At 47.2% G+C, this 14,092-nt stretch overlaps 1 protein-coding gene across 4 annotated transcripts in view; it reads left to right on the forward strand.

Annotated features, from left to right (window-relative positions):
* Positions 1-14,092, forward strand: part of HOOK3 (hook microtubule tethering protein 3) — a 1,476,018-nt gene that overhangs the window by 1,292,598 nt on the left and 169,328 nt on the right. For all 4 annotated transcript variants that reach the window (XM_085636641.1, XM_085636638.1, XM_085636639.1 and 1 more), the window contains one exon: positions 12,758-12,858. In XM_085636641.1, coding sequence (XP_085492767.1) covers positions 12,758-12,858 — 101 coding nt within the window. The remainder of the gene's footprint in view (positions 1-12,757; positions 12,859-14,092) is intronic.

Genomic DNA, 14,092 nt, shown 5'->3' on the forward strand with positions numbered 1-14,092 from the left:
AAAAGACTGTGAGCCACAAATTGAAGTGGCAGTCTCCTGAGAACCTACCACTGATGTACTTCTAGGACAACTGTACTTAGCTGCAGCTAATAAATTGAAGTTCCTATGCCAGACAGAGTGTTCCGTGTCTCTGTAATTTGGAAGGCGAACTCAGAAGATTTCAGGAGTACTCTGCGCCACCAGGCTTAAATAGCCCGGTTCTTCAGGGCCTACGCCCTATCTTGGACCTCAGGGGCGTCAACGCCTTCCTCCGGAAGGAGAGGTTCAAGATGCTCACCTTGGCTCAGGTTTTGGCTGCCCGAGACCCTGGAGACTGGATGGTAGCGTTGGACTTTCAGGACGCATATTTCCACAACCCCGTCCTGCCGGCGTTACCTGCGGTTCACGGTAGGCCACGAGCACTTTCAGCTTACTGTGCTCCCCTTCGGCCTCACCAGTGCCCCTCGGGTGTTCACGAAAGTGATGGCGGTGGTCGCAGCTCATCTGCGCAGATTAGGGGTTCCAGTCTTTACCCTATCTCGACGACTGGTTGTTGAAGGTGGGCTCGCCCCAGGCAGTCGTCTCCCACCTCCAGACTAGGCCGACCTCCTGCATTTGCTGGGGTTCTCCATTAACGTGCCGAAGTCGCATCTGAGTCCCTCCCAGAAGCTCCTTTTCATCGGAGTGGTTCTGGACTCGGCGCAGTTTCGGGTCTATCCTCCGGAACAGCGGGTTCGGGATATTCAGGCTCTGATTCCGATCTTTCAGCCTTTATCCCGAGTTTCGGTTAGGTTGGTGCTGCGGCTGCTGGGTCTGATGGCCTCCTGCATCCTGCTGGTACAACACGCCAGGTGGCGGATGCGGGCTCTGCAGTGGGAGGGCACTGCAAGACAGTTGAAGTGGTGGCTCACGCACCGCGATTGGGTCAGTGGCAAATCCCTCTCCCTACCCCAACCGGAGCATGTGGTGCTGACGGATGCGTCCCTCCTGGGATGGGGGGGGGCACATGGGAGACGCGGAGATCAGAGGCCTCTGGTCTCCGGCGGAGTTCCGGCTCCATATCAACCTATCGGAGCTGCGGGCGATCCGGCTTGCACTGAAGGCATTCCTTCCCTCTGTACGGGGAAGTGCAGTGCAGGTGTTCACGGCCAACACCACCGCCGTGTGGTATTGCAGCAAACAAGGCGGGGTGGGGTCGTGGACACTTTGTTAGGAGGCTCTGCGCCTCTGGACATGGCTGGAACATCAGGGTATCACCCTGGTGGTTCAACACCTGGCGGGCTCTCAGAGCGCCAGGGCAGGCGAACTCAGTCGCCGGTGCATGATGGATCACGAATGGCGTCTGAACTCGGATGTGACGCAAGGCCTCTTCGGCAGTGGGGAGAGCCTTGGTTCGATCTATTCGCCACCGAAGAGAAGGCGCAATGTCATCAGTTCTGTTTGTTGGAATTTCCAAATCGGCACTCGCTACTCAGCATGGCGATCGATCCCCCGATTCGACTGCCTCTTCATGAGGACCTTCTGTCGCAGCAGCAGGGGACGGTCGTCCACCCAAACCTGTTCAGCCTCCACCTCCATGCGTGGAGATTGAGCTGCGACAGTTGATGCCATTTGACTTGCCTCCTTAAGTCTGTGATGTCATTCTGGCAGCCAGGCGTCCCTCCACTAAAACGGTATACGCCTGCAGGTGGAACAAATTTGTGGCATGGTGCACAGCAAAGGCTGTGGATCCCCTTTCCGCCCCTCTTTCTGAAGTTCTCCTCTTTCTTCTTTCCCTGGCCCAGCAGGGCTCTGCTCTGGGCACCCTCAAGGGATATCTTTCAGCTGTTTCTGCCTTCTTACGGCTTCCTGATCAGCCTTCTCTTTTCAAGTCCCCTGTTGTTGCTAGATTCTTTAAAGGCATTACTCATATGTTTCCTCCTGTCCCTTTCGTAGTGCCTCAGTGGGTCTTGAACCTGGTGTTAACCTATCTGATGTGCGCTCCTTTTGAGCCACTTCATAATTGTCTTCTTCGTCTTCTGACTCTTAAGACTGCTTTCCTGGTTGCCATCACCTCTGCCAGAAGGGTGAGTGAGCTCCAGGCTCTTTCTTCTAGACCGCCTTTCCTCTCTGTCCATCCGGACTAAGGTGATAACTGCCTTTCACATCGGCCAGTTTGTTACATTGCCCACCTTCTTTCCGCCTCTGCATCCCTCGAAAGAGGAAGAGAGGCTCCACCGTCTGGACCCAAAACGTGCGCTCTCCTATCTGGATCACACAAAACAGTTCTGGGTGGACAACCAACTCTTCGTTGGCTACGTGGGCGCTAAGAAGGGGCGGGCAGTGCACAAGCGGACCATCTCTCGGTGGGTCGTTTTGTGCATTAAGGCCTGTTATTCCTTAGCTAAGAAGGATCCTCCTGTGGGGCTGAGGGCCCATTCCACTCGGGCCACGGCGGCTACTACTGCCTTGGGACGGGGAGTCCCTCTGCAGGACATTTGTCAGGCAGCAACGTGGGCCTCGCTGCTCAGGTTTGCTAAGCATTACTGCCTGGACAGCCAAGTCCAGAGAGATGGCTATTTTGGCCGTTCTGTTCTCTAGGACTTCCTGGTGTGATCTTGGTTCGCAGACCCACCACCGGGGTTGGTATTGTTGGGGTATCTATTCTAAGGTAAGGAATCTAACTAACGTGTTTCTTTCAGATGAACAAGTTACTTACCTTCGGTAACGATATATCTGTAAGAAACATTAGTTAGTTAGATTCCTTACCGCCCCACCCATCCTCCCCGTTCTGCGAACTGATATCTAGGGTTAAGGTCTTCCCGTTCAGGGCCCTTGATTCATGGCACCAGTGTCGGTTTCTTGCATGGCTCTGCGTTCCTGGCGCTGAAAGCTATGTACAAGAACTGACGTCAGCGCGCGAGGGCGGCGTCTAAGTACTCCGACGTCATCCCGGCGATCACGACGCCGACGACGGACGCGGAGCTGCCGCCGACGCCTAGCGACGCGCAAGGGTATTGCTGACGAAAAATCTTTCCGAATCCAGCCTGACGCCTGGGGATATTCTAAGGTAAGGAATCTAACTAACTAGTGTTTCTTACATATATATCATTACCGATGGTAAGTAACTTGTTCATCTCTTCCTTTCAAGTTTTCCAATTTTCACACATACATGTAATCCGGTAAAATAAACGCTTACCCTGTGTTAAACGCGCTGTTTCCTCAATCAATTTCCTCTCCGTTATGCATTTGTACGTACTTTTCATCAATTTCCTTTTTCAAAATGGCCGCACCTTGCGAGTGCCGTTACTACGCCGAAATCTTCTCACATTTCACTTCCCAATCAAAGATGGCCGCCACTAACTCTCTGCTCGCGACTGCGCTTTTGTCAGTCTTCCTTCAATTGCCTCTGATGCTCCGTCGCGCGACTTCCTCACCTTGTACACGATGCCTCATTAATTACTTTTCCCGCATCTTCCAAGCGCTGCGTTCATTCACTCGTAGCTCACCTTCATATCCACAGGTAATTCATCTTTTTTTTTTTTTTTAATCTTTCACAAATTTCGTTTCTTCTTCCTGCAATCTTCCTTTTATTTTCCTTCAACTTCTTTAGGACACGTAGGCTCTTGCAGAGTTGTCGCTCGTAGCCAACTTGTAAGATACAACTCCAGTTCCAAGTATATATGCTTTATTGACAACTCTGCTAGTACATGACAGAAAGTACAACTGTACTTCTCAAGGCTCAAATCAAAACTGCCTTTCCCAGAACACCCGCAACCCTAGATTCTACATTACCTAACAAAGATGCAGGATGCATTCCAAATCTGGAATGCAGCAACACCACAGTGGTGATAGGGAGAGGAGTCGGAATAAGCATCCTAAGAGTACCAGCAGCAGAATGCACAACGTGTCGGGGGGTCGTCGTAACTGACAGGTTGGGGTCCGGAATGATCAGGCGGGTCACTCCTTGGGTCGTAGAAGCAGAGGATGTGTCATTGATTGAGGGAGGCAGCATCGTGTCAATGAGTATCTCTGGGCTAAGGCCGTACCAGATTTAATGCTGTGGGTATTAGTTCTTCTATGAGCAAAGGGTGGAGGCAGGTCAGATACATGGATTAAAAGGAAAGGACTTGGGCCCTCCCTTGGAGTGGGTGATCTGGAGCAGTCAGTGACAGTTCCAGTGTTGGACTGGAGTGAGTGGTCATGAGGAGACATAGGTGGTAGTAGGTCTGGAAGGTGCTTCAGTTTCCATCGAGGAGCAGGAGGGAAGATATAGACTATTGAATGAGAAGGGGGCATTGCTTGACAACGTATTTTTGATCCGCAAGAATATTTAGTCAAACAGTCCTAGGCCACAATCAGGTAATTGAATGAGAACACTTCCATTGTTGTAAAGGGAGATGGTAGCTTCGGCCATGAAGATCGAAGAGGGTGTAACGGAGATTCGTAGGCCATGTGATGTTTTCCTAGATGTGTTAATTCTGAGGATTGAGGCAATGACTCTTCTCCACTTTGCTTTTTTGTTGGTGAAGAAGATGAAATCAGTGACCACGGTTCCTTTATTGACACAGAAGTAGACAACAGAAATAAGCATTTCAGGGTTTCGTTTAAGTAGTTTGTGTTCAGTTTTTGGCTGCGTATTTACATCGGTTAGGGTGGTATATGATCTTGAGTGCATTGCAGCCTACCTGTGACAGTTAGCTATAACTCGTACTTAAGATGTTCAAATCCATAGCGGCAACTGGTATAACAATTTAGGGGTAGAATATATCTACTGTGCAACGCAAAAGGCTATAAACAAGTGTTGTGCACACATTTATCCAAAAGCTGCCTCTTGGAGGCTCACTCAATTGAGTAAAAGAAGTCACAGCCCTTTGTAGTCTGGAATGTTCTTGGGCAGAGAGGCTCAACAGTCCAAATTTTGCTGTGGCAGGGTTGGGTCGTTTTGAACTTGTACGATATCCAGCGCAGAAGTCCAGAGAAGTGCCTGCATTATGACAAAGATTAAACAAAAGTGTGTACACTGGAAAGGAAACCAACTTTGACTAACATCATAAATCTGATAAACAGCGAAAAAATTTGAGGTGGGGGAAGGGACAAAACATTTAGCTAGTATTGTTTGTAAAAATTAAAAGGACTGAAACAGACAAGGAGCAATACAGTTCAGAGTTGGTGTAAGGAATCTTGGGATGAAGCCAGCATGTAGGTGAAGGAAGAGAGGGCCCCTAAAATGGAGAGACCCCAAATTGGTACTGACGCCCCCAAAAACAAAACCCAAACAGGTGCGATTGAACATAAACGCCATATGTAGTAATACGACGTAGGAGCCGGGCCACCAAAGATCCACCCTGGGAAGCGCTCCATCTCACTCCGTTCTGGTGTTTGGGGTGACTGAGTGCTCACAGGATGCCGGTTGGAGGTGCAGGAAGGAGGATGCAACCCTGGAAGCGTGCCCAATCAAGACTGTAGAGCCACTACTAAAGAGAGAAACGCAGTGTGTCTAAGGGAGGGTGCCAGGTCTCAGCAGATGCACGCAACAGAAAAGTGCCAAATATCACCCCGGGAAAGGAGGTACGGCCATATCGATGTGCAGGTCATCGGACGCAAAGCAGGTCATCTGCCCACAACAAGGAAAAAAGGAGCCTGGAGTGTCGGTCACCCAAGTGAGGCACCAGATGGAGGCAATATAATTTCATCGAAGTAGGCTGTTGACATACCAGGGCATGCGGACAGGCTGTTAGCAGGAAGGGAGAGAAGAGCCGAACAGCTTTCGGACCAAACCCTCATCTGAGGAACTTCTGCGACCTCCAGGATAACTCCTGCAGGCATCAGTGATGCAGCAACTCATGGCTCCCCGAACAGGTGTAGAGGGAAGGCAACACAGGGGCTGGGCATCCTTCGTTTGGAACATGGGTAAAGGGGCCAATCCGCTGGGAGCATCTGCAGATCCAATCCCCTGTGGTATAGCAAATGGAGAGGGGAGTGCCTGCAAGAATCCTTGAATTGTGCAAGTAAGTGGAATTTGTCATTTAAGCAAAATTCATCTTGAGCAGATGTGCTCCAGTAGTTTCCTTCTTGCAATGGTGTGGGGTAAAGAGGCTGATGGCAGGGCATAAACAGAGATATTTAACGATAAAAGATCCCAAGTCCCGAATCTTCCGTATGGAGTTCCAGCTCGGCTGCCATCTTATTTTGTTCCACACAGTCACTTGTGACAAACTTTCTACCAAGCTAGTCCTGATGGCTTTGTCAGTGCTTGTACCTAAAGTAGAGAGCACCTCCTTATTGGAACATGTGTGCTTTATGTTAGTGTTGTTCCTCACTTCTCCATTATTTTACAGTGTTTGTCCCACTCGCACAGCCTGTTTACCTCTGTTAATTGCCTGCTCCTCATTTAAGGCCCAAGTGGATGATAAGAGTGCATAGGAAGGGGAAATAAAAACTGTCTAGTCTCAAAACTGTAGGGGCAGTAAGGCTAGTCTTGAGCCCTGTGCGAATTTTAGCATGGAAACAAAGTGAACCACCAGAATGCGAGCAGCTGCTGATCACGTCACATATTTTGCGCTATTTTTCTTGTAGCATGAAATGCGCCCTTGCATCTGAAACGGATGCATTGTGTACTAAAGTATAGTGCTAAATGTCAGTTTTGATTTCAAGTAAGATTTTGCATTATTCTGCAAAAACAAATTACATAATTTTTCGCACAACCCATCTTTCTTGCATGGTATGCCCCCACTTTTTGCTGAATGTACTTTGACTGTTTGTGCCCTGGACTCCTGCCAATCAGGTGCCAAGGGCCTATGTTCCTTCCCTAAAACAAACAAAAACCCAAATTGGCACACCCTGGCCACATGTCAGCCCCTGGTAAATGGTACCCTAGGTACCCAGGGCCTTGTGACCAGGGAAGGCCTCTAAGGGCTGCAGCACTCCTTGTGCCACCCTTAGAGGCCCTGTACCCTTACACACACACACTGCCTTTGCAGGCTGAGTGTTTGGGTGCAAGACAAAAACAAAGTCGACATGACACACATCCCTGTGTGCCATGCCCATCACCTACACTGCCATGACATACATCAGCCACCCCTCTAACTGAGAAGTTTGGTATCAAACTTCTCAGCACATTAAACCCAAACTGATGCCAGTGTGGGATTTAATGTACCCAGCACCCCAGAGGGCATCTTAGAGGTGCCCCCTTAAACCTAACCTACAATCCACGTCTGCTCTGAGGCTGCCTAGGCTGCCACCCAGCAGACATGTTGCTGGACCCCTGGGTAGGAGAGCCCCTGCTCTCCTGGGCCTGCAACAATGCACATCTTGGGCGAGGTGCTAAATCTCCTCCCCCAGGATGGGCAGGGGGAAGCTTCAAAGGCATGCCGCCTCTGTGAGCTTCCCCAGGCCACTGCAACCCCCCACTCTGGCGGGAAGCTTTGGCCGGAAACCCCAAATAAGGACAGGGGATGTGCCAGCCTTCCAACCCCACCCCTCAGGTGGGGGAGGCGAGGTGAAGCACATCTCCGGGCTCTCGCTTTCTTGAAGATGGGGAGCCCTACCCTATCAGGACTAGGCTACTGCCCCCCTCCCACAGGAGAGAGGCAGGATAGGGGGTGTACCCACCCCAGGACAGGGACCCATTGGTCCCTGCCCTTCACCTGCCTGTAACGCCCCTAAATCTAGTATTTAGGGGCACCCTGAACCTTCCTTCCCCAGATTCCAGATTCAAAACTACAAAGAGCAAGAAGAAAGAAGACCTGCCCTGCAGCTGCTAAAAAGAGGAAGACACCAACTGCTTTGGCCCCAGCCCTACCGGCCTGTCGACCCTCGAACCTGCTCCTGCTCCAACCCAGCATCTCTTGTGGCCAGCAACCTCACGAACCCCGGAGCACCTGGCTACCTTTTGGCTCTAAGCCCCTGGGACTCCCCTGAGTAGAGGCTCTACTCAAAACCTACCTCTAATCCCTGGCAGCAGCCCGGAACCGCGAACCCAGCACACTCTGCACTAGCCAAGCCTGGCCAGTGCCGGAGTGAACAAAGACCCCAAGGACGACCCCACGGCGACTGTGACCCCGAGTCCGGCACCCAAGGACCTCCCTCGACACTCCTGAAGAAGCCTGCAGCCTCAGAACAAGGTGCCCCCCTACCGCGATCAACAGAGGGTAAGATTTCCCGACACCAAAAGGCACCTCTGCACGCGGCGCCCCACGGCCCCCTGTGCCCAATCCCGGGGTACCTACCTATCCTCCAACTACCCAACTTACCTCTCGAAGTGGTGGTGGCACCTGAACAGTCCTCGTCCCCGAGCTTGCAGTCTTTTTCTAAACCGGAGATTTCCCATTGAAATCAATTGAGCGCCCGAAGGCTCAAAAGCACTCTGCACCCAGCCGCCTGAGTGGCCCTGGCAGTGAAAACTCTACACCTACCTACTTCCCCACTTGCCCTTAGTAAGTGACCAGGAGCCCAGCTCCCACAGCCGCGTGGCTTGCCAGTCAGCAGCCACCGACCAAGGCCCCCCTAACCCTCATAGGATAACATTGGGCCTCACTCTCTCTGCACCCGGCCGCCCTAGAGTCGCTGAGGGTGAACCAACTGTACCTACCTGACCCTGGGGGACCCCTGAGCCTATGCCCAGAACCTCAACTCTGCCAGTCGAGTACTTACCCTTAAACCGATAACTCTATTTTCCTCATAGGGTAACATTGACTGGCTTTTTCCTGAAATTTCTTCTAAGTCTGGACTTTTCAAATCTTAAAATATTCACCAAAAATCAGCCGAGTAACGAAAACGAAATTACTCACCTGCTCTTAGGTGAGCTCCCAGTGCTGGATCTTGGTGCCCAGCACTGACTCTGAAAAATACTTACAACTGTACTTACCCGTAACCCAATTTTCTTTCATAGGAAATCATTGACTGTTTTTCTGTGAAATTTCTTCTGTGTCGATTTCTGCAATCTTTAAATATTCTTCAAAAATCGTATAATATCTGAAAACGTAATTACTTACCTGTTTTGGATAAAGGTCCCAGTACTGAGTCTAGGCACCCAGTACTGGATTACAAAAGTAACGAGAACATACTGTACCTGCAACTTGAATTTTCTTCCATAGGGAATCATTGACTGTTTTCTTTGAAATACTTTCTAAGTGTCAACTTTTAAAATAGCTAAATATTGTTTAAAAATCATTACAGTAATTAAGTCGACTTTCATCACTTGATTCTGAGTACTGACCCAGGACTGAATCTAGGATCCAGTTCTGGAATTCCAAAAGTAATCTAAAAAGTAATCTGTTGCAAATAACTTGAATTTTCCATTGAGCTCAATGCATTCTTGTGTTTAAAATAGAGTTGCCTATTGCAACCACTTGTAACTGTTTACAAAAGTCAACTGCATATTGCAAAAGTATTTATATGAAACATCTCATTCTGAGAAAGTATATTTTAAATCCAAGTGTTGGTTCTAAAATAAAACAAGCATATATTTTTTATATATAAACCATTGGCCTAGAGTTCAGTTATTGAGTGTGTGAGACCATTGGCTGACTGAGTGTGTACAACAAATGCTTTACACTGTCCTCTGATACTGCCTTACTGCTCGACCAAGCTACCACTTTAGAGAGTAAGGTTATATCTAACTTTAACCTCTGTCAAACCCTGGGGGACTGTGGACTCTGTACACCCTGTACCTATTAAGTAACAGTATATACCGAGCCACTTTCTCACATCTTCCTCTATCAATAACATATTATCTAGATTATAGTCTGGATGGCACACATAGCTAGCTAACCCTAGACCATTTCATCATGAGACATTTTCCCAGTTAGCCCATGCTATATTATCCAAGGAACTGATATGTTTGGGATAGATAAGGTGTTTTCCTAGATAGATCTCCAAAGCGGTGTGCCTTTGACCATTTCTTATAGTAATATTATATATGAACACATGTATCTCCTACCTTCCTTTTTATGAACTTGAAGTCTTGATTTACAGACCAACCAACTATTAATCGTTTTCACTTAAATCAATTAGTTTAGTCACCTGTGCTGATAAAGGCAGCCCGCCCTTGTAATTGTAGTTCATGATTGTTCCCAAGCCTTCACATGTCACTACATAGGCCTTCCTGGTTCTCAGTCCCCCAGAAGTACAAAGTGAAGACCAGTGACAAGGAACCTTCAAATTGTAAGAATACAAGGCGACCATCTAGCTTATTCAAATAAATAAACCCCTGTATTTCTTTTTACCAGGGTGACTCTGAAGGGATTTTCTGGCCATGGAAAGTTGTTACTGAGTTTGTTGGTGTAGAAGAACGTTTACTTCACTTAAGTAATTTTCCGATCACACTGCACAGAGTACAAGACAAGCACAATGGAATACATTGAAGATACCAACTGTGTCTATTTGCTCTATTCAAAAAGTCCCTTCCAAGTGGTGCTTCCTATCCTCTTTCAACTCTGTGTTGAATTTCAACTGTTGTTCCTCCCTAATTGCTCATGTTCTTACCAGTGATTTCTTTCACTGACATTGGTGTCCTCTTCTTTCTGAACCTTTATCGAACTCTCAAACGTATTAGGCCTCTCCTCTCTCTTTTCAGGTTTGAGTCTTCGAGAGCATGCGCTAGCACGTGTCTGGCTGGGAGACACTTTTGACTACGAAATGGTCTTTGAGCCCGCCCGTTGCTTCCCATTTGCTAGGCTTCACGTCACTTTTCTTTGCATCGTCCTCAATTGGCCAATCCTCAAAATTTCCTGTGATATGCGTAGTACAGGATCCAAGCAAAGATTGATTCAAATTAATCTGTGTCCATCTGCCTCTCCCAACGTGATTGAGGTACAATTTCTTCCCCCCCTTCCACTCCCCCTTGCCTGGTGCTTTCTCCCAAGAGAGGTTTCAGAATGTATGAACCGCCAGCGCCCAATTAATAGTTCACTCCCTTCCTCTGATTAGTGTCTGTGCAGCATGAACACAATTACAACTTCTTTCAGAGCCACACTCAACCAAAAGAGGGGCGAGTGTAGTGCCGTGAATGCAGATTAATAACAAGACGGATTGTACACCCAGAAGCGCCTCCTTCTCCCGCACACTGTCCACCCCTGCGCCGAGAAATATATTCCGTGCAAAACAGCGGTACACCCTCGCACAACCGATCGAAGGCACCTAGAGAGACTCGAGACCTCTGTAAAAGGTGCCTTGGTTTCTTCCTCAGCACAGTAGTTTCTCATATGAATCCTAAATGAGCAGCTACCTTGTTAGACGCCTCTCTTGGCACCTCTTTATAAACCTATAGTCTTTGTTTGACCAGATTGGGCAGTCTCTCTGGTTGTAATCTGCGCAGTGTATTTGTGAAGAACTCAAACATGTTGCCTCGCTCGAGTTTTGTCTTCTCATTTTCTGCTCCCCTCGCGTGAAATCTCTGCTTCCGGGCTAGTAGCCCAATTACGTTTGCATCTCTGCCTCTGGGTATATGCTGCTTAGGAGTGCCTATCCTCTGTATGAGGGCTACATTCAAGCAGGGCTCGCAACATTAAAAGCGCAAGTATAATGACGATACAAAACTGGGATTTTCACACACACACTTATATTACAAGAAGAGTCTATATGCATCGTTCTCTGTAGTAACGACAATGAGATATTTCTGGCTGAAAAGCAATTTTCGAAAATGATAGTGCACTTTCAGCCTGATTATCTGATGTAACTTCACTGCCTGCTACTTGAAGCAGGAGGCACACCTATTCCTTTCACTGTAGTCTGCTGTTGAAATCAACGTCTGGTTGAGCTCCTTAGCATTAACACGCCCAAAAAGATCAAAACGCACTTGACCCAGATTCACATGCGGTCATTTGCTGTTGTCCCTCACATGATAATCATCAGCTAAGCACATGTGGCTTCCAGATCTTCTCTGAGTGTGTGGATGGTTATCCTACGTCTCCACTCTGGAGCCCTGCAGCACTGTGAAATTAGGATCTTATTAAAGGCCTATCTTCATAATATTACCTGTTTCCCAACAGAGTAAACAGTTGTCAGGATCAGATTTTTTTTAATGTGGTCATGCACATAACCACCGCATGCACACATCTGGCGGTCATTGCCGTGCTGCACAGCATTTGCGATGCTGTGCAGCATAGCTAAAAATCATTTGCAAGGCCAAAAGGGCCCAAAAGGTGAGACCTATTGGCTTTTCCAGTTTTGTTTTGTTAGTTTATAGCAAGAGTATCAGACAAAAACACTATCTTGTTGAATAGTGAAACATTGTACAGTCTCCCATTGTTTTGGTTTGGGAATGCATAAAGCAATATGAAAAATAATAGTGTAAAGTTGTGTGAGTTGCACTTATATACTTGAGGAGTTCTTTGGTGAGAGTTGCAGATACCAGTTGTAGTGCATCTATACATTGGCAAACTTGGGATTAATATAGGGATATACTTTGAATTAGCTCTAACAGGGCCATATATGAAGTTTACATCTGCAAGTTGTTACAGCTACAAATATTTGTATTATGACATTTTCATTTCATGCTCATTGGTAACGGGGTCTTTAACAATTTGGAGACTTGTAAGAGTTAACTGCTATAGTTAACAAAACTTAATTTTTTTCTGCCATCTTTCCTCAATATTTTTTTTTCAGATAGCTGCTTCCCTGAGGTTTACATTGACCATTCTGTCTTTCTGATAGTATAATCAGAAAGGCTGTATGTGTGCCCCTTTATAAAACACCTTATATTTTGTGTTGCAGCCAAGTTGTTGAATAGTATATGACGATCGATCTTCAAGACATGTTGTATAAAATGTATTTTACATTCTCATGTTTCTCAAAGCATTAAAAATTGAAGAATTACAAGATGCCTTAAAAAGGAAAGATGATGAAATGAAACTAATGGAAGACAGATACAAAAAATACTTGGAAAAAGCCAAAAGTGTGAGTATTCTATATTTATGTCCCTCTTTCTGTGATGTTATGCAAGTCTATTTTGTTACTAAAATGTTTCCTTGTTTACGTAAAGAAGCAGAATAAAGTAATGCACTAGTATTAGATTTTAAAACCCTGAACATCTGTGACTTGTCCATAAAAACCCTATACATGTTATTTTATTTTATGTTAATAAAGTTTATAACACGCACAGCTACTCAACTGTCCCGGCGTGAGCCTTAGAGCGGAAAGGCAGTGAATAAGGACTCTGCAAAAAGGGAGAAACGGTGAGTTAAAGAGGAAAGTTTTTCTAAATTGGTTGGGATCCTGCAGGCAGTGCAAGTCAAATGGGAGTAAGTTCCAGGCCACCGCAGACGTATAGGCCACCTGTCCTTTTAAGGCGGAATCTTGGGCTGCTTGCCCTCAGCATATTGGAAGAGCACAGATGCCTGCTAGGGGCATAAAACTAGAAGCGCTTCCTAAGATAGATTGGACCGAAATCGTAAAGAGCAGCATGAGCCCATTACAAGGGCTTTGAATTTGTACTTTCACGGGTAGCCAGTGTTAGTTACGCAGGTGCTGCCGGACACTGGTTCTCTTAGGGAGATTGAAAAGCATTCTAGCAGCAGAGTTTTGGACCACCTGTAGGTAACAAGGCAGGTCGGCATACAGTGCATTGGCATAATCAATACGGGCTCTAGTGACCGTTTCTTTTGCTGCTATGTGGAGAAGAGGCAGAAACATTTTGAGTAATTTCAGTATGCCTAAGCATGTTCCTGTCAGTTTGATGATTTGACTGCTAAAACTAAGCTTTTCGTCAAACCAAATCCAGAGGTTCTTGACCGGAAGGCCCCGAGGAGAGGGCGTGGGAGACTCATCCGGCCAGAAGTTGTGCCAGAACAGAGGGGGAAAATCGCCAAAGAATAAAATCCCTGTTTTATCCTCGTTGCATTTAAGCTGGGCGGTAGTGAGCCAATTGAACACTGCTGTGAGACAGATTTTGAAATGGGAAGAAGATGACTTCTGTTTCTTCCAGGTGAACAGAAGCGGAGTGTCGTCAGCATATGTGACGACTTGTATCAATGTACTGTGATATCAAGGGAGAAACGTAGTTTGTGTGGTTCTGCAACCTTTGAGACCTACTTGACATTCATTCTTCAGTCTTTGTGTCTTCTGATAAAGGTGATCTTTAGGACCTTGCCTCATCTCCGTAATCTTGAGATCTGGGCATAGAAGAGTAAGA

The sequence above is a fragment of the Triturus cristatus genome, chromosome 2_1 (assembly GCF_964204655.1).
Source record: "Triturus cristatus chromosome 2_1, aTriCri1.1, whole genome shotgun sequence".
NCBI lineage: Eukaryota > Metazoa > Chordata > Amphibia > Caudata > Salamandridae > Triturus > Triturus cristatus.